General features: G+C 41.4%; 1 protein-coding gene across 4 annotated transcripts in view; it reads right to left on the bottom strand.

Moving 5' to 3' along the window:
- CCDC93 (coiled-coil domain containing 93) overlaps positions 1–11847 on the bottom strand; it is a 109548-nt gene extending 97701 nt beyond the window's left edge. For 3 of the 4 annotated variants that reach the window (XM_053597424.1, XM_053597425.1, XM_053597426.1), the window contains exons 1-3: positions 11650–11814; positions 6699–6812; positions 4815–4909 (exon numbers count right to left, since the gene is read on the bottom strand). In XM_053597424.1, the coding sequence (XP_053453399.1) occupies positions 4815–4909; positions 6699–6812; positions 11650–11691 (251 nt within the window). In that variant the 5' untranslated portion in view covers positions 11692–11814. Of the gene's footprint in view, positions 1–4814; positions 4910–6698; positions 6813–11649 lie in introns of all 4 variants that reach the window. The other variant, XM_053597423.1, reaches the window with a different exon arrangement.
- Positions 11848–21629: the final 9782 nt, after the last annotated feature.

The raw sequence follows: 21629 nt of genomic DNA, 5'->3' as shown, positions 1-21629 counted from the left end.
GCAGCAGTTATTTTTAACATGCTTAGATAGTAAAATTAAAAATTTCAGCATCCCACAGTCTTTTATATTTCATTTTACTGACTTGCATTTTTAAAAAGTTTGTAAACTACTAGTTTACACATAAAAATATTCATTCCAAATAGTTAGGCAATAAATAATTACCATAATTACCAATAATTACCTGTGCCTGGTGCTCAGAATATTAAGACAAACCTGTGGCCCTCTAAGTCCTTAAGGCCAGCCTTTTGAATTAATCCAAATTTTACAGAACGAATCCTAGATTTATTTTAAAATAAAATAAAAATATATGGCTCAGCACCTATGGTTCAAACGGCTAAGGCGCCAGCCACATACACCTGAGCTGGCAGATTCAAATCCAGCGTGGGCCGGCCAAACAATGACAGCTGTAACCAAAAAATAGCCAGGCGTTGTGGCGGGCGCCTGTAGTCCCAGCTATGTGGGAGGCAGAGGCAAGAGAATCGCTTGAGCCCAAGAGTTGGAGGTTGCTGTGAGCTGTGATGCCATGGCATTCTACCCAGGGTGACAGCTTGAGGCTCTGTCTCAAAAAAAAAACAAACAAAAAAAACAAATAATTAAATATATATATATATATATATATATATATATATATATATATTCTTTTATATATATATAAAAGAAAAGGGGGCTGGGTAAAGTGGCTCATGCCTGTAATCCCAACACTTGGGAGGCTGAGGTGGGTGGATTGCCTGAGCTCACAGGTTTGAGACCAGCCTGAATCAGAGAGAACCATCATCTCTAAAAACAGCTGGGCATTGTGACGGGTGCCTGTAGTCCCAGCTACTCCAGAGGCTAAGGCAAGAGTTTGAGGTTGCTATGAGCTATGATGCCACAGCACTCTACCAAGAGTGAGAAAATGAGACTCTGTCTCAAAAAAAAAAAAAAAAAAAATTATATATATAAAAGAAAATAAAAATGTATTAATAAAAATAAAAAAAATTTATTAAAATAGAAGGCCACAGGTTACCCACCCCTGACAAGGTCTCATTTTGAAAATAAATCTGGAGTTCTCTAGTCTGGTATAAAAATACTTTTAAAATAGTATCTTTTACTGGGTTTTTTTTGCAGTTTTGGCCAGGGCTGGGTTTGAACCCGCCACCTCCGGCATATGGGGCCAGCGCCCTACTCCTTTGAGCCACAGGTGCTGCCCTCTTTTACATTTTTTGATACTCTAAAATCAATCGTATAATCCCAGCTACTCAGGGAGATGAGGCAGGCAATGGGATCACTTGAGTCCAGGAGTTCAAGACCTACCTAGGCAACACAGTGAGACCTTGTATCCAAAAGAAAAAAAAAAAACTAATCCTATTATTTGGGGAAACTATGTCTCCTCACCCTTATTTCCCGAGAGAGTAGATATATTCTGCTTCTCATAAGGGGGCTCTGACCTCCCCACAATACCTCCCCTCAATCCTTCTCTTATGGAACGAGTGGGACTGAGAGAGGAGAAACTTGACTTTCTGAGGTCCCAGAGTCATCTTCAACCTACATTAAGAGGTGAGCATCTTCTCCTTACTAGGGAGATTCTCAGCTCAGCCTGGGTGAGACAGTTCTATGGCAGGAGTGACAGAGGGGCTTGGGTGCAAGTCTGTTATCATGGCTTAAGGCTACCTTCTCTAATCAGCTGGTATTTGATCTCTAACTGTGTGATTCTTGTTTCTCACACTATCTTAATTGGATTAGATTCAAAAGAAGAGAAAGAGGTTATTTAGTGGGTCTACTAAACTCCAAAGCTGTGGTATATAGCTTGGGAACCTTCAGAAATGGTCACCAGGCATGGCCTTGTGGCCATATAAAGGGGAACTCCTGGCTCAATCTGTATGAACAGTTTAGGTTATATCCCCACCCAAGAGCCTTTAAAAAAAAAAAAAAAAACAAAGGGCGGGACACAATTATAAGAGGGACTTTACCTAATAAATGCAAACATTGTAACCTAATATTTTGTACCCTCAATTAACCTGAAACAATAAAATATAAAATTAAAATAAAAAATAATAAAAATACAACATAAAATAAAATAAAAATAAAACTAGTGATAATTCGTATTTCCAACCAAGCTCTTGCAGAGAAAAAAAAAAAAGAACAGCCAGTCATAACAGCTACTGTGGCCCTGTCTATAAGACTATTTTTTAACAGGCAAAGGCCTGGTGAATAAGGGGCTAGTTAACTTACTAAATGCTTCAAATTCAACAAGGTTTAGTCTACCAAAAGTGTTCCTTTTTAAAGGAAATCTTCTCCACCTTTATCTTTCTGTAATTCAATAATACTTCCAGATAGCCTCACAACCGACAACTAACTCAAGCTTGGATGAGAGTTATTATTATCTTATCCATATTCCCTTTAGGTTTCACCCCCTCAGTCTTATTAGGAACTCGGTCCATCAGGAGGAAAAGCTAATTAGCACTCCAGGAAATGGTCCCCAGCAAACACACTAAGAAATAGTATCTGGTATCTCGAAAACAGCTTCACAAGGTGGAACCAAGATTAAAATTTTTGAGGACAGTAGTTACAGTCCACTGATGAGATCAAATGTCAAGGCCAATATGTTGAGAGAAAAAATATGAGGAAGGGAATACTGATATCCTTTTTGCACACATTCCCTGAAAACAGGGAACATTCATCTCCTAGGAAGGATGCACTTGGAAGAACATTCTCTGCCTCCTCCTCCTCACCCTGCCTCCCAGCGGAAGTAGAAGTGAAGAGTGATTTATCCAAAAGTCCTAAGAGAAAGAAATTGCCATGTGGCTCTTATCTGCTCCTGGGGCCCCTCCTTTCCAAGCAGGCTGTCTTTGGGATGCATGCGTCTTTTCGGCCCTGAGTGGCCTGTCCTGGTGAAGCCTGTGATTGTTTAGGTCTTCTTGGGACTCAAATGAAGTAGTTTGGTAGGGAAGTACTAAAACCCATTTGGCAACATATCTAAGACTCTTTCTTCAGCAAGCTTTACTTTTTATTTTATCTCCATCAGACTCCTATGCCTCATTTTTACTCTCTTTGAAATTTGTAAGGGGAGGAGATAAATGTGTAAATGGCCCTGCTGCCCAAACGCCAACCTTAGCAAATGAAGATGAGTATTAACCCTGGTTTTGTATCCTTGCTCAGCAGAGGTCTTAACTATCTATACATAGGGGCACATGATCCACACAGCCTTTCCTCTAGGTTACATTTTGGTTCATCAGGAGGAGAGCTCCCTCCTGTGGTTACAGATCCACCCGGTATGCACAGGGTTACCAACTGCCTTAGAACAGATTAAAAAAAGAGGCCAGGACCTCCAATACCATCCAGTCTAATCCTCTGCTTTTAGACAGGCTCTCCCTGACCACTCCTCAGAGCTAGCCTTCTCACCCCGTTCATAAAGGCCCCGAGGGAAGGACATCTCGGGTCATCTCAGAGTTTACAATCCTCTAGAATCCACTTCCCAGATATTACTGCCAAGTTAGTCTTGACAGTGTCAGCAGTGCATGGAAGCAAGTGAAGATACTAACAATGCTGGGAGATAGGGATATGGGAGAAAATCCAGGCGGGCTGGGACAAGAAAAGAAGAAAGTCAGGAATACTTTCTGAAATCTACTAGTCCCCATTCAGCTTCTCCCTGGAGCTCAGGGTGGATCCTCTAGATTTTCTAAAAATTACAGAAAGTGACAATTGCAGCAGTCCCCATGTAGGTTTCCTAGCCTAAAATTTTAGCATGCCCAGTTGTGATTAGTCTCACTCCTTCAGTTAAGTGGGTTGGGTTTTTTTGAGACAAGGTGTCACCTGGGCTGAAGTACAGTAGTGTCATCATAGCTCACTATAATCTCAAAGTCAGGGGTTCAAGCAATCTCTCACCTTGGCCTCCCAAGTAGCTGGTACATGTCACCACACCCAGTTAATTTTTCTATTTTTTATAGAGATGAGGGTCTCACTCCTACCCAGTTTGGTCTCAAACTCCTGGGCCTCAAAGTGATCTTTCAGCCTTGGCTTTTCAAAATGCTAGGATTCAGGCATGAGCCACTGCACCAGGCCCTCCTTTAGTTTTTAAGAGTGTTTAGTACACTGCTTTATCCTCCACTGCAAATAGTTTGAAAGACAGTAAATTAAACCTGGGTCTAAATTTCAGCTCCACTACAAACTCAGAATTAATATTTTGGGGAAAGTATAATACTTCGGGAAAATGAATAAAGTCACAGAGTCATAACATATCTGAGCTCAGGATATCTCTCTTCTTACAGAAAAGGGAACTGAGGCCCAAAGAAGCAGCTTTCTCAAGGTCACACAATGGCCCACTGGCAGAGCTAGGAGCAGAACCAGGTATCCTGAATGGTGTGATGAAATGGCCATGTCCTGGGTGAGCTACGAAAGACTAGGCAGGGTGCCCTAAGGTGAGATCTCCAGCAAGGAGCCCACACTGCCTTTTCTCAATAGAAGACAAAGTGAGTCTGCGCCTTATATCGAGGCCAAGGGTAAGGAAAAATTCTCCTTTCCTCCTCCTAATCAACTTCCACTCTAATTAGCTATCTCTGGAAACAGATAAACTAAGCAGTCACCAGAAACTTCAATCAAGTATTAGAAACAGCCTGAACATTGTTGTGTTCATACGACTCATACACTAGCTATGTGACTTTGGCTTCTTTCAGTCTCAGTTTCACCTATAAAAGAGGGATAATGCCTATAATAACAAAAATCAAAATAAAATATATAAAGCATCCAGCACAACTTCTGGCACATAGAAGACATTTAAAAGTTAGTTCCCCTCTCCCCACGTTCAGGTTCTTCCATGGAAAACCCCAATAACTTACATTTTTTGACCTATTGTAGAGTTTTCCTGAAAGAGCAAATCAACGTCCACATCAAAGTTGCAAGTGGTAATGCACCAAGTCATTCCTCCCACTACCTGTAAGACACAAAGAACATACTTGTTTCCTCTTTGTAGTTTGGAAAGGGGGTAAGAAGTGGAAAGTAGGCATATTATATAGACTCAGTAAATACGCAAAATTATGTATCTTGAGAGAGGGTCCTTACAACATCATCTACAATTCATCTAAAATGGCACTGCTGCAAACTTTTTGTACTGAAGGGCACGCTCTGCATCTGCACTGGTCAATGCAGCAGCTGCCAGCTACACATGACACCAAGCACTCGAAATGTGGCTAGTATGACTGAAAAGCTGACTACGTATCACACATAAATCCTCTTTACATTGAAGGACACAGACATTAATTATGTGTTTTACAAATTAGATGTGTGGGCAGTAAGGCCAACGTTCTGTTTCCATACATCTTATTTTTCTCATTTATTTGAGAATCCCTGCTCTACTTTTCCTATAGGACTTATGAGACTTGAATGAGACTAAAGCTAAAAACCCAATTTGAATCAAAATCCTTTTCAGACATAGCTTGACGCTAGAAAAAATAACAGTGAATCTTATCCCTGGCTATAGGTTTATAGCATTTAGTTTCTTTGAGATGCTCAATAAAATACAGATTCAGCTTGGTGTCTGTAGCTCAGTGGTTAGGCTGGTTACATACACTGAGGAAGCCAGGTTCAAATCTGGCCCAGGCCTGCTAAACAACAATGATAACGTCAACAACAATAACAAAAATAGTTGGGGGTTGCGGCAGGCGCCTATAGTCCCAGCTACTCGGGAGGCTGAGGCAAGACAATCTCTTTAGCCCAAAAGTTTGAGGTTGCTGAGCCACGGCACCCTACCAAGGGTCACATAATGAGACTTTACCCCAAAATAAATAAATAAATAAAATACAGATTCCAGGGCCCCAGCCCAGATCTAACTAACCAGAATTTCAATGAGTGAGGCTTAAGACAACTGTATTAAAAAACAACCCAGGGTGATTCTGTTCTGCCCAGCCAGGACTGTGACCCCTGAAGCTGCAGAAGCTTTTGTGGCCTACCCTGATTCAGATACCTCCTTTCTGTGCGTGCTACACTGTGGCACTTGCTGCATCAGTCTATTTATTGTATTCATGTTGGTTTACTTGTCCATTGTATGTACTTTACAGAAGGTGGGCTCTGATCACAATGCCTCTGTTTTATCTCTGTATCCTCAACACCTATTACCATGCTTTGGGCATAATAATTATTTAAGGTTCTTCTGAACTAAGAGACAATCCCATAGTGATTTCTCCTTCCTCCTAAATCAGATCACTGGCAACTGTCTATGAGCACGCTGACTTGGGATAGCTCATTATTAACTAAGATTATTTTATCTCAGTTAAGCCTTATAATCTCCATCTAAACTGTAAATTCTATGAAGGAAGGAAATATTTCTTTTGCTTTGCACTTCTTAAAGCTCTATGCACAGAAAAGAAATTCGAGGCATGTTTATTGATACATCATTAAAGGCAGTGGCTGGGATTACAAATGAGATAGGTTCTACAGGTTTGGTCTTAAATGGAATTTGTATGTAAGTTGGAAGAGGTACATTTACTTATTACCTGTAATAGCCCCTGTTCATAAGTGTGAGTTGTATATAAGTTGGGTGTTTATAAATCAGGGACTCAGGGACTGCCTATATGAAAAGAAAATTTGAATATATCCATAATAAATCTGAATAAGTAATAAATGCAATTATCAACATGTAATCTCTGCCTCCTTTCTTTGCCATGATAAACCATGTTAAGTTAAAAAAAGAAAAATAGTCTATGGTTAGAAAAATTTCCTCTTACCTTGTCAAAAGGTGACAAGCCTTTAATTCTTGCCCTGAAATACCCAGCTGCAACCAAGAGTTCCAGAATTTCAGTCAACTTGACATTTTGTTCTTCATCTTCTCTTGTTTCCACCTATAACAGAAAGGTAAAAGTTTGGCTGGTAAAAGCTACCTTGAATAAAGGGACATCAATCCTCTGATGCCACAATTTCATGGCCAAGGAGCAGGTAACACTGGCTATATCACTGCACCAGATTCTCTGAAAATTCAACAAGCATTATACAGAAGCACGTGGACAGTGTTGTCAGAGTCACAAAGACAAGTCCAAGTTCTCAATAAGCTGTTCAGTGTCATAGCTGGGGGAGAAGACAAACACAGTTAACAAAGACTACTTATTCATGCTGAAGACACCTAGGGAAAAGAAAGATTAGAGGACCATACCTTCTTTTTCTCTAACATGTAGCTTACTTCAACTGTGAAGTTTACAGGTTTCCTTTTTTTTTTTTTACTTGTGGCTCTTACATAGACAGGCTTCTTAATTAGATAATAAGCTCCTTATAAACAAGAACAAGGTTTTTTATTTGGTGTTTAAAAAAGTTCAGGCTGGGCATGGTGGCTCACTCCTGTAATCCTAGCACTCTGGGAGGCCAAGGCGGGTGGACTGCCTGAGTTCATAAGTTTGAGACCAGCCTGAGCAAAAGCAAGACCCCCTCTCTAGAAATAGTCAGGCATTATGGTAGTTGCCTGTAGTCCCAGCTACTTCAGAGGCTGACAGGGTATAAGAGGATATCTTGAGCCCAACAGTTGGAGGTTGCTGTGAGCTGTGACACCACAACACTCTACTGAGAGTGACAAAGTGAGATTTTGTCTCAAAAAAAAAAAAAAATTTAGACTTATCCAGGTCCCAGAAGTTACTGACAAAAGGAGTATCACAAAGAAGGGAATCCATATATGTATTCCTCTCTACACTTCCCTTTTCATATCTAAAGCAAATACATGGAAAGCTTTCAATTCAGATATAGTAAAGAGTGATCACTGCCATATACTAGGATTGCCTTAAAAATAATAAATTCATCTGATACAAGTAAATTGTCATTTGATTTAAAATTTTTAATGTATATCTTCCTTTTACACTAGGTGTTTATATACTACTTAAATCCATCTAAATATTCTAATACTTTTGTATTCATTTACTTTCATAAACTATCTTTTCTCTCTCCCATTACTGCAGAAAATCAAAAATCACCAAGTACACTGGCTCACACCTATAAGCCCAGCACTTTCACAGGCTGAGGCAGGAGGATCACTTGAGGCTAGGAATCTGAGACCAGCTTGGGCTACATAGCAAAACCCCATCACTATTTTTATTTAAAAACTAGCTGGGTGTGGTGGTAAGTGCCTGTAGTCTCAGATACTTAAGAGGATCACTTGAGCCCACGAATTCAAGGTTACATTGAGCTATGGATGTACAATCTAGATAAGCATTGCTCATTCCCAATTCTTCACTCATCACACTACCTTCCTTTTCTTGATATTCTCCAACAATCAAGAAATCATCCTCAAATTCTAGCTCCTACTTGATGCCTTCCCTTACAAATCTAGCCTGAAATGGTCATTCCTCTGTCTTTCTATTTTACTTATAGTCTATGCCAGGCATCCTCAAACCATGGCCCACGGACCACATGAAGTGGTGTGAATTGTATTTGTTCCCGTTTTGTTTTTTACTTCAAACTAAGATATGTGCAGCATGCATAGAAATTTGTTCATAGTTTTTTTTTGTTTAAACTATAGTCTGGCCCTCCAACGGTCTGAGGGACAGCGAATTGGCCCCCTGTTTAAAAAGTTTGAGGATGCCTGGTCTATGCCATTCACACAATTTAAGTACCAACCTCCTTTGAGTGACATGCCTGATGTTATGCACACGACTGTTTTTCCATGAGTGAACTACTGGTTGGTTTAAGACTTCTATATTATACACTTGGGCTTACTTCTGTTTAGCAAAACAGCATTAAGTTCAAAAGACATAATTACTAAATACCGAATGACATACTAATCCAGCAGTCCCCAGCCTATCTGGTACTAGGGACCTGTGGAAGACAAATTTTCTACAGGGTTGAGGAGGAGATGGGACAGGAAATAAAGTTCAGGTGGTGATGCTAGATGGCCTGGTTCCTAACAGTTCACCACTACCCAGTACTGGTTCATAGCCCAGGGTTGCAGGCCATAGAACTAATCCTTACATAAAGTATATGACCTAACTCAGTCATGTATTAAAATGTTTTCATAGTCATGACCTTGATAATGGAAAAAAGTTTATTTTGAAGTATAAACTTCCAGAAAAGGGAATATACATGTTAAAATATAGTTTAATATGTAATTATTAAAGTGACCAATAATCCCCTGCAATGGAGCAGGAGTGGCACCAGACAGATGACAGCATTGAGCTATCACTCATTTTACAACCCCCCTGGACCAGCCTAACAAGCATCCTGAAGATTAGCATTCACTAGTTCCTGCAGCATATACAAAAATTAAAAAGTAATATTAATTATTCATACCTCTCTCTTCTGCAAAAGATCTGGATGGCTGAAAAATATCTACATGAAAAGATTCAAAGAAAAAAGATGTAAAGAGCACTTGTGGTTCAAGAAGATAGAGTAGAAAAAGAAAATGAGGTAATACAAGTATTTTCCTAAAGCTCTAAAACTCCTGGAGTATAAAACAGGAACACGTCATTTGTTCAATCATCATTTACCATGCAAACATCATTTATCAAAAACATTTCCAACAAGGGAACAATACATCACAGGAGGATCATCTCTGCCTCAACACCTGTATTGTGGGCACCCACTGGCCACCTGACTGCAGATGATGCATGGCCCATGCTTCTCATTCACTTGCCCCAGAACGGAGAAGTGCACTTTTGCAAAATAACCTATGAAGTAACTTGTTGGCACAAGATACTAAATGGGACCATTTGTCTTCAAATTGACTTTGCAGATGAACAATGAAACAAAGTGGAAAAGGGCACTGGTTAACACACAGGGTATGAAAGAATATCCTCCCTTGAAGCCATAAAAAATCACTAGGCTGGTTAACACATCCCATCGTTAAAACTAAAATTCTGATAAAGATGAATGACTATGAGCTCTTAAACCAAGCCCAATAAATTTTCACTTGCCCTACATACACTGTAATGCACGTAAGCTGGAAGGCAGGGCCAAGTCTAGCTAGCTATCTTTCTATCCTTCACATACATACAAGAAAGGGTTAAAGAAATGAAGTCAATGAATTAACTGGTCTAGTGACAGCTTGATAACACAGACTATCCATATTTATATTTACTGGTCTTTGAAATAAATGATAATAATTTGATAATACTCACTCTAACATTTTAGTTGCTAAGAAAGATCTTGGGCTCTTGGATAACAATGACAAATTAGACCTGGCCTCCTAGCAGTGAAAAGTTAAGCAAAAGACACATAGGAGCAGGAATGCTTTTTATTTTAGAAAGACTCCCACTGATGGTACTTTGGGGGCACTGAGTGGGAGGGAGTCGAGATAGAACCTGGGAGACCACAAAGGAGTCTACAGCAAAAGGCCAGGCAAAAACTTGATGAGAGCCTAGAATAAAGTGGCAAAAAATGAAACTTCAACTATCGCAGAACAGATCCTCCTCTTCACAATCCTGGGTCCCAACAAAGCAATATGTATGTAACATTTTACCTGATACAAGGGTTCTGAGGACATTATACTCATTAGGTCTTCTTCAAACGACAAAATGGACTTGCATTTTGGTAGCACTCACTGACAGATAAGTCTTTCCTTCCATCACTATATCTGCAATTCTGGACTCAGAACACAGTGATCTCTCAATTAGTGAGTACTCATGGATGAAAGAATTTAGGGTCTGGGAAGAGTACAGAGAAAGAAGACAGGCCACTGGCAGGTAAGTATGAAGGGACCACTTATTATGTATGTCAAGGAAGCATTCCCTTTGCCAAAATGCCTGCAAGATAACCTTAGAAAGGGGGTCGAGGTGCAGGATGGATTCCATTTCTCTCTAGAATCTAGTAAACTAGATTAGCTTTTGAATAAATCAACTCAAAGGGAATGCAAACCGCCTAGCTAAGCAATACCTGCAGCCAAAAGAAAATGAATGCACTTCTTTACTCCTAGTAAACGTGAAAATCCAGAAACCACTGATTACCTTGTCCCTAGCACCTAGTAAGTTCTTAATAACACCTCTGGAAAGTCACTCACTATCTTCAGGAGAAGCAATATTTCCACCCAGAACTCGGTCCCTGGCCACACAGCACCCCTGGAGAGTGTGTCCTCACCCGGAATATCACGGAAGACTGACCTAGCCAGACACTACCCCAGAGCACACGGCTCCCAAACTTCCTCCCGCCGCTCAGGACCGGGTAAATGCAGGGAAAGCGACATTCCCTCCCGATCCCAAGACACGTGAAGCTGGCCACCCGGATCCTGCGGGCCCTGCGAGGCGGCGGTAGACGCCCCAAGGTCACTGCCCTTTGCACAACCCGAGCAGGGACCGTCCGGCGCGCGCGTCTCGTGACTGCCGCGCTCAGCAGCTTCTGGCCTTCAGGGCTAGCCCTTGGGCGCCCGGGGGTTAGGGAGACTGCCCAGGACAGTGGGACAGGGGAACGCACTCCGCGGGGCGGGGGCTGCACCAGGGTAGGTGTCGGACTGAGAAGACCACCTCTACCCCAAGTGACCCGGGAGCTGCTGAAGTTAGTCTCTACCCAACCGCTGCCCCTTGTCCAAACAGGGACACCTACTCAGCCCACCCCCTGCGCTCAGGAGCAGGGTTTCCCCGCGGTGGCCACACCTGAGGAAAGGGGCGGGGCGGCCCAAACACACCTAGGGCCCCGCTCTGCCCGCCGCCCCGTGGGCTTGGCCCTCTCTCCTCAGGAACCCCGATGTGTCAGGGAAGGGGGGCTTCTTACCTCCGGGAGACTCTCACCCTCCGGCCCCTTGGGCAACCCCATGATCTGACCGTGCTGACGTGCAACAGCAGCAAAGCCCGCGAAGCGTCCAGAGGAAGCTGTCCTCGCGGCCAAGCTGCTACCGGGGTGGAGTGCAAAGCGGAAACTTCCTCTGCCGCGGCCGCCACAGCCTCCAGCAGGGAGCGCCACGGCCCGGCGGAGCATGCGCTCTGGGGCGGGAGCTCCGCGCAACTGCGCCTGCGCAAGGGCAGGCCGAGGAGAGGCTGGGCCGGCCGCGGCGGAGAAAACTTGTTCTGTTCTTCTGCGAGCCCGGCGTTATGCTGGGGCTTCGCGCTAGGAATCTGAATTTTTCTCCTAGGCGTTTCTTATAAGGGTCATTTCTCAATGTTGGGGTCATTTTGCATTCCGCCTACTTTTCCAGGCCTCTCACAGGCTTGGGATGCTCCGAGTGGGACCGGTCTTCTCCGCGAGCTGGACTTAGGAAGAGTCAACACAGATCAGCTTCAGGATTCCGAATCCAGACCCGGTTCTAGCCTTTATTAATGCACACTTGGGCAAACCACTCGGTATGTGGGCCAGGAACGGAGCCCCCAGAAGGGATTCTTCACGCCCGCTGCCCTCCTCAGCGTCGTAGCCTTTGACATCTTGTTCCCAGAAAGACTCGCTTGGGATAATGTCCCCCACCTCACCCCATCCACGGTTTCTGGGTCTTTTTGAAGAAAGAACATCTCTGAGAATGTGGATTCCTGAGCTCACGTAATTTGAGCTGCCACATCACTTACATGGCTGTCCCAGAGGATGGCTGTTCTACCCATATAAAGAGGTCTCCCTCACACTCACTTCATTATGGCTTCCCAGCTTTGTTTGTTTTAATCAATGGAGATGACTTATGTGAAAGCTTTTGCTCTAGAAAAGATCCTTCCCTCTATACAAGGTGCTTGTAAAGTTCGTGTGCAATTTACAAATTTTTTAAATTGCCCACAAACTTTACCAACACCCTGTATGTGTGTGGTGTGTGGGAGTGTGAGACTTTTAGCTCCTTGAATCAAAGAGTTTTTGTGTTTAGTGTTTCACTCTCCTTGCATCCCTAACAAATTAAAAAGTTATGTATGCAGTTAATGTTCATCCTTGAAGATTTTTTTTGTTTGTTTTTGCACCTTTTGTTCTGGAGTTGATTCCGACAGAACAGGGATTTGTCTGGAACCAGAACACATAAGAGATTGGAAAGTTTGTAAGAATAAAATTTTGTTATTAAATATAGCTAGCAACTATTATACAAAGCTGCGTGCCACTCACCACCCTCGTCCCCAATAATCTGAGTAATCTGAGCATGCAAGTAAAGGTGCTAAAATGGGATCCCTGCTGTCTGTGTTGTATACCTTGCTGTTGCCTATTGCGAAGCCAATAAAACTCAATTTCTAAGGTGCCCACTGTCATAAGCTCCCAAATGTGCTATTTTTGTAACCATAAAACTATTATTCACTGGAATAGCATGAGTTGAGGGGAAATGGAAGGTAACGATCATTTGTGTCCACTGCTGGATGATGTCTAGGGACAGGTAAAAAAAATTCACATAGCAGGCAAGCCTAAATAGCTGTATATAAAGCGGCCTGGGACTTGGGCCTGGAAAATAATAGGTCTCAGACAAGGCAGTATGTGAGTCCCCCCCATTGCAAATTCTTTTCCAGTATTTTAAATAAACATGAGCTAATTTCCCCAGTAATAAATTGTCTTATTTTACTGCCTGTGTAGGGTGACAGTAGCAGAATTGAGTAACATACTTAAAAAAAAAAAAAAGCCTCAGCAAAACAGCCATGGTAGCAGTCAAGAAAATCTGAATGGGCCATATTTGAGAGGGGAACCCTGCACAGCCTTGGAGTAGGCAGAAAGAAGGTTTATGAGGAATCCCTCAGAGAAATGCATCTCTCTCCCTTTCCTGGGCTGCAGGCACCCCCACATATCCTATCTCCTCGTCAGATATATGGGGATTTGGAATCATTCTTTCTCTCTTTCGCGTGTTCAGTACATAGCTATGTGATATTCTAATTGCAAGACTCTTTAGAGGTATGGTTCTCAACCTTCCTAATGCCATGGCCCTTTAATACAGTTCCTGTGAGTCGTGACCCACAGGTTGAGAACCTCTGCGTTAGAGCTTCACAGATACTTTCTAATTCCTGGAGAAAGGGATACCATAATAGTTTCCAATTAGGGTCACCTTTATCCTGGATGAAGTTTTCTATGAAGCATCAATCATTCTATCTCCAGGATTCTCCCAGTCCTTCTACTTGGGTTTCTTGCTATGACCAAGAAGAGGAATTGTAAAATCCTAAAGGAGGAAGGGACCTTACAAGGCATCTATTGCAACAATGGATATGGCCAGAAAAGTAGAATAACACAACTTGGGTCACACAACACATCAGAGGCAGTGCTAGAACCAGAGCCCAACATTTCTCATTCTCGATGTCATATATCCAGCCTTCCAGCCATTCAACAAATATTACTGAGTTCCTTCTATGTCAGTGGCCTTCAAACTTGGCTGCACATTGGAATCACCTCAGCAATTTTAATGGGGCTGGGAATAGGCATGAACATTGGATTTTTTTGGGGGGGTGTTGAATATATTGTTTTATATACAAAAAAATACTGAAAAAGTAGTTAATGGTGACTTATCATAGATTACAGTAGCATACAAAATTCAAAATCCATAAATAAACTAAGAGTCCTTAGGCTGACTGAGTTCTTCCTAAAAATTCTTTTTTTTTTTTTTGAGACAGAGAATAATATTACAAGGACATTAAATGATGCCAGTAGCACTCCCTAGTCATTAAGTTTTTACAACAGTTCTAGAGGGCAATTTGGCAAAGTTATTTTTTCACCAAATTCTGTGCCTTCTATGTACTCAGTCCTCAGCAGAGCTAGGAGGAGTGACTCAGCAAGAAGAATTTGGAGTTTTCAGTGACTTAACTGGGAGATTGTCTTAGTCTGTTCAGGCTGCTTTAAGAAAATGCCATAAAATGGGTGGCTTATAAAGAGAAATTTATTTTTGATAGTTCGGGAGGCCGGGAAATCCAAGATCAAGACACTGGAAGACTTAGTGTTTGGTGTGGGCCCACTTCTCATAGAAGCCTTGCTTCTTACTGCAACCTCATTTGGTAGAAGGGGTGAGCACCCTCTTCCTAGCCTTCTTTGTAAAAACATTCATATCATTCATGAGGATAGAGCCCTAGTCACCTCCCAAAGATCCCACCTCCTAATATCATACCTGGGGAGTCAGGATTTCAATATACGGATTTTGAGGTGGCCCAAACACTCAAACCATAGCAGCACCATTTAGCACCCAGCTGTTACCCATGCCAAACCTCCCGCATTGACTTCGGGTTATAAAGAGGGCAAATAAGAGACTGTGCCAGTTTTGGGTGTAGTGTTAAGGACCGTTTTGGGCTCTTTCACTGTTTTATGCTCCTGACATCAACTAGGAGAACATACACAAGTGGCAACTGTTGCCTGCACCTGGCCCTTGAATGAGAACCATAAATGAGAAAGAGCAGACCTGAGCCCCAAGCCCAGCTGAGCCCCAGACCAAAGAGAGGGATATCTCTCTTTGTGAGCACTGTGATTTGCAGGTGGTTTGTTAAGTATCATTATTATGTATAACCTAGTACACTTCACAAGCAAGAATTGTCCCAACAAATGTCTTGAGCATGCCCAAACCTCCATCTGAAACACACTGGATTCAGAAAAGTAATGAAATGGAGCTGTGGGGTGAACACACACAGTCAACAAATCATCACATCGGGCGGCGCCTGTGGCTCAGTGAGTAGGGCGCCGGCCCCATATGCCGAGGGTAGCGGGTTCAAACCCGGCCCCGGCCAAATTGCAAACAAAAAATAGCTGGGCGTTGTGGCGGGTGCCTGTAGTCCCAGCTACTTGGGAGGCTGAGGCAAGAGAATCGCTTAAGCCCAGGAGTTGGAGGTTGCTGTGAGCTGTGTGAGGCCACGGCACTCTACCGAGGGCCATAAAGTGAGACTCTGTCTCTACAAAAAAAGAAAAAAACAAATCATCACATCACAAATGTCACTATGGTATGTTGAAATAAGTGCCTTTAGTGACAAGTTGAAAGGTGGGATGAAAAAGAGGAACTGGAGGAATGACTTTGAGGAGGAAGTCAGTGAAAATTTCTCCAGGGACATCACATTTAAGACCTAAGTAGGAGGGAGTTTGACACAGAGTGGGGGAAGTGCTCCCAGCTGAGTGATGTGAATACATAGGGTACCTGGAGAGGAGCTCCCTGTGCCAGAGGGGCTGGAGTGAGAGAAAGAGGTGCCACCTGGAGGGGGCTGGCACCTTGGGAGCTGCTTTGAATTCTACCTAAATACAACAAGAGCCATTGAAAAGTTTTTTGCTGGTTTGTGTAAACCAAAATTTTTTTTTGTAAACATATTCGTCTTTTCATTAGTGTGATTCAGCCTTTGGTCTATGGAAATGGATCTGGACTTTCAAGAAACACTAATGGCAAGATCGTGCTCATAAAATTCCCATTACTGGTCATGTTATGGGGTCAGGGTTAACAATCTGAAATACTCCCTTACGTTGTCTAGAAGTCACAGGAAATCAACGACCCAGGAAATTCCCTTTGAAATAGACTACATTTATATAGCATTATCCTTGGAATTACCTTCTATCAAACTTCCATGTGAAACAAAACAAGAGAAAATTTAAAAATTACTTTAAAAGAGAGACAAAAAAATGCTATTTTCTGGATTAATTTGAGAGACTTCCTAAGTAGCATAAAAACACACTATAATTTCACTATATTGAAATCAAATAAAATGAAAACAATTTCCTAAGATTTACAAATGTATTGGTGTGGGTATAGAAAGGAAAAATTAAAGTATTTTCACACAGTATACTCAGGAGCAGTTAACACTGAGAAATAAAAATAAAATCCTAAGCACCCCCTCAACTGAATGGACCCCAGAGAAACCTTAACAATTGAATTCCTGGCTAAGACTGAAGAGCAGGTGAACACACCTTGTTATATACCCTCCGCCCCCCACTAACTGCCATTAAACTTTCTTAAGGGTTAGGCAGAAACCAGCCCTTTCAAGTCTTGCTGGATTCCCTTCTCTTTTTGCAGTTTTGACACAAGTGACCAAGCATTCCTTTTTGATTAGATGCTACTGACCATGGACTGTTTCTCCCAGTTTACAGCAGCTGAACACAGGATGACTCTATGTCTTCTGTTTCACCTCTTTATGGATAGACCCTAATTTGAATGCATTTAAATGGTAAGTCCCCACGGCAAAGTGAACATGGGATGTTATGTAACATACGTGCTTGTGTATTATGTATGTGGGTTCCCCCTTCATTAATATTCACAATTCCTCCTATAGCCTGTTAAATATAAATACCTAGCCAACTTGTTTGACGTAAATTTTTATTTTACCCTTCTCTTCCTCAAAGTGCCGGCTTTTGGTCTCTGCCAGGGGTTATGCTTCCCAGCCCACATGTTAGCCAGCCTATAGCCCACAACCCTTTATTTTATAAGGTCCTCTCTAAATTTATGAACCTTGGAATTTTGACAAAGTTTGGAGGACCTATCCCCATCCCTGCATATTAGCTGATGGTGACAGGCATCTGGATCTTCTTCATCTGGTAACAACTATATTCAGCTACCTAGAAGTCCTGTGAACCCTGTTCTTCTGAATTTTTATGGATTCCTCATTACATGGGCATTATGATTAAATTATTGGCTGCTGGTGATCAACTCAACCTTCAGCCTCTATCCCCTGCCCAGAGAGTTCAGGAGTAGGGTTGGAAGTCCCAACCTCTAATCATTCTTTGCTCTTTCTGGTGACCATCCCCCATCCTAAATCTACCTTGGAGCTACTAAGCCACCAATCATCTCATTAGCATACAAAAGACATTCTTATTGCTCCAAAGATTCCAAGGATTTTAGAAGATTTACATCAGGAAGTAAGGGAAGAAGATCAACTATACATTTTACAATATCATAATATGGTGGATTTATAAAATGTCATCCTAAGAACTCACACATTTCTGGGCAATGACAAAATAGTTACTTCAGTGTTTCTGGATTATTTTATTGAATTCATTAACAACCAAAATACTCACTCTACCTATATATAGAACAACAGGGAAGTCATTAATTTATCAGATTGGCAATTAAATAATCAAAAATAATAAAACATTATTCTAAAAATTACAGTACCTGGCTCGGTGCCCGTAGCTCAGTGGTTACAGAGCCAGCCACATACACGGAGGATGGCAAGTTGGATCCTGGCCCGGGCCTGCTAAACAACAGTAACAACTGCAACAAAAAATAGCCAGGCATTGTGGTGGGTGCCTGTAGTCCCAGTTACTTGGGGGGCTGAGGCAAGAGAATTGCTTAAGCCCAAGGGTTTGAGGTTGCTATGAGATGTGATGCCATGGCACTCTACCCAGGGTGACATAGTGAGACTCTGTCTCAAAAAAAAAAAAAAAAAAGAAATAAAAATAAAAATTATAATACCAGTAAACTTTTATTTGAACCAATGTACTGCCACTTAATTGCAATTAAACTAAGAGTAAGAGAAACCAAAATTATATTGGTAATGTCAAAAACAAAATTATAACAAATTTGGTTTAAAATCTCAAGAGGCTTTATTCTACAATTGGGCAACACTTTATTTTGCAGTTCTATTTTTTTTTTTTTTTGTCTGGGGTCAGGTTTGAACCTGCCACCTCCAGGTATATGGGGCCAGCGCTCTACTCCTTGGAGCTACAGGCACTGCCCAGCAACACTTTGTTTTGTAAAAGAGAACAGGTGTTCCAAAGAGAGGAACAGAAGAGGCTGGCTTTAAAGCAGTGGTTCTCAACCTTTCTAATGCTGCAGCCCTTTAATACAGTTCCGGTGGGTCCCAACCCACAGGTGGGGAACCACTGTTTTAGAGGCAGAAAACAGGCTAAAGAAAACAGAGATAAAGAATAAAAAGTGGATTAGTCATTTCGAAGCTACTTTCTTCATAAAGCAGGGACAGGGAGACAGAGCAGTAGAAAGATAACTGATTGGTTAACCTTAGGCTACCCTTTATTGTCAGAGTTAGAACAGAAGAAACTTCATTATCATGCCAATTGAAAATTGAAACTGGCCTCTTTGGGAAGTTACCATTGTTTGGGGGTCCAGTCTCAACACATTATTCATAGGCTATGAAGTCCTCATGATCATGGCACTTATTTTTGCATTCTAGCCACAAAGAGACCCTTTTACATTTGACAGGTGGCTGTATGCCAATATATAAAACTTTTTGAGAGGATACAATATGTCAGGGAGACTGCTGTTATGAACTTCAGGAGGATAGTACTAACAGTTTGCAATATGCTTCTTTGCTGGGGTCTCCATGAGCCTAACCTACTAAAATTGAATAGCTCAAAGGATGAATCAGAGGAAGAATCTATCTATTTTAGTCAAATAGTCTATTTTTAACTTTTTGCAGCTAAATCTCTACAATACACCATGTATTAATATTTATCTATGTTCAACAAGAAGTGTCAACAATTGCACAGACTCCTTCCTGTTCAGTGAGTAGGTAGCAATTCCATCATTTAACACCCCGGAGATTGGTTACTTGAAAGAAGAGAGTGCTAACTGCAAAAGAGACCAATTTGAACAAACAGTTGCATCAGGTACATTGCTAAAGTTACCCACTAGGTCCACTAAAGGATCTGTAATGATTTGGGTTTAGTATGACAGATTCAAGATTCCATCAAGTTATCCAGAAAAACTATGGATTATGAAACTCTTGGTATATTATCCTGCCAAGTGAAATAGGTAGGCATGAACAAGAACAAATTAGGAAGGGTAAGAGTGTTATTATGATAGGGAGTCTTGTTTTAAAGGACTTGGGAGAGGCTGCTCACAGCATGAAGATGACAACTTCTCACCCTGGTTTATGGTTGAATAACTTTGGTTGTGGCATCGGGTATTCTGGTAAACTCTTCATGCAGTCCACACATCACACAGGAGTCTTTACCCTTGAAGTTTATACTGAGTTGTCCAGCTTAGTGGTTTTTGTTCTTATTTGGAGAGTTGTACCCAGATATTGAAGGAAAGTAGAAGAACTGAGTATCCAGTCCAATCTACAGGTAGATAATAAAAACTTGAAAATAATAGGGTAGCACTTGTGGCTCAGTGGATAGGGCGTTGTCCCCATATACCGAGGGTGGCAGGTTCGAACCCAGCCCCGGCCAAACTGCAACAACAAAAAAAATGGCCGGGCGTTGTGACAGGCGCCTGTAGTCCCAGCTACTGGGGAGGATGAGGCAAGGGAATCGCCTAAGCTCAAAAATTGGAGGTTGCTGCGAGCTGTGACACCACTGCCTTCTGCCGAGGGTGATAAAATGAGACTCTGTCTAAAAAAGAGAAAAAAAAAAACAACTTGAAAAACAATGGACAGGGCTACAATCTAATACATAACGGGTATACTGCAGGTTTCTTCTGATCAATAGTTTTTCTCCTTATTGCCATTTCTACCAAAGATGATGTTTCCACCAAAGATAATCACAGGTAACACAAATTTGTTTGTGAAACTGATTTAGTCTCAAACTTGGCTCGATCATTTACATAAATACAGCAAGAATAACCATGTAGGCTTCTTTTAAATTTGCTTTGCCAGAAATTTTGATAAGAAATCCTGGGTTGGACTTTTATTTTTTTTTTAATTTAGGTTATCATGAGGACACATACAATTCGGCTACATTGTAAGGTAAGGTCCAGAGTTGTAGTTGAGTCTTTTACCCAGGAGGTGTGCCCTACACCCCACATTATACCCAGTAGGTATGAGCTTATGGCATCCCCTATCCCCCTCCTTGCTTCTTCAATTTAATTAATTGTGTTTTTCTCTCGTGTGGGCCTATTGTTGTTCATCTACTAGTTTCAAATAGTATTGAGTACATGGGATGTTTGCTTTTCCATTCTTGAGATACTTTACCAAGGGGAGAATGTTCTTCAACTCCATCCAGGTAAATACAAAAGATGTAAAGTCTCTTATCTTTTTTTTTGGCTGAACACTATTTCATGATATACATATAACACAGTTTTTTAATCCATTCATGAGTTAATGGGCACTTGGTTTGTTTCCACATCTTTGTGATTGGGAATTGAGCTGTGATGAACAGTTGAGTGTAAATGGCCTTATGATGAAATGACCTTTTTTTCTTCTGTGTAGATTCCAGGTAATGGGATTGCAGGATAAAATGAGAGTTCTACTCTTAGCTCTTTGACGGTTATCCATACTTCTTTTGAAAAAGGCTGTATTAGTTTGCAGTCCCACCAGCAGTGTATTAAGTGTTCCCTGCTCTCTACACCGACACCAGCATCTGTGGCTTTGGGACTTTGTGATGTGGACTATTCTCTGTGGGGTTAGGTGATATTTCAAGGTGGTTTTTGATTCACATTTATCTGATGATTAGGGATGATAAGCATTTTTTTCATGTGTTTTTTTTGCCATTTGTCTGTCTTCTTGGAAAAGCTTCTGTTCAGATTGGACTTTTAAAAATCTTTGACACTAGGAAATCAAACCAAGGCAGACATCAGACTTTGCCCCTTAAAGCCAGGCATTTTATGCACATTTTCAACCTATATCATTCCGGTCAAAGCTGTGGTAATGTAACCAGTGTTTCCAATTATATCCTGTTAAAGAGAACAGATTCTTGTTAAACTTATGCAAATAACCATGTTGTCATAAACAAAAGTAAGAATACTTAACAAATTATCTCCTGAAATTTGGAGGGATCAAGTATGGAGGAAAAACAAATGTTTCATTTTTTGTTTACAAAAGTATGTAGTAGTAAATTGCTATGAGGTATAGAAAGCTTAAAAGAAAAAAAGAAATGTCCTTAAATCTGGAAAACCAAACCTCAAAGAATCAGCAATTTTTTTCTAATTTCGGAATAATATGAGGGTACAAATGATTAGGTTA

The sequence above is a fragment of the Nycticebus coucang genome, chromosome 7, assembly GCF_027406575.1.
Source record: "Nycticebus coucang isolate mNycCou1 chromosome 7, mNycCou1.pri, whole genome shotgun sequence".
In the NCBI taxonomy this organism is placed as follows: domain Eukaryota; kingdom Metazoa; phylum Chordata; class Mammalia; order Primates; family Lorisidae; genus Nycticebus; species Nycticebus coucang.
This window is presented reverse-complemented; position numbering and strand designations above follow the sequence as displayed.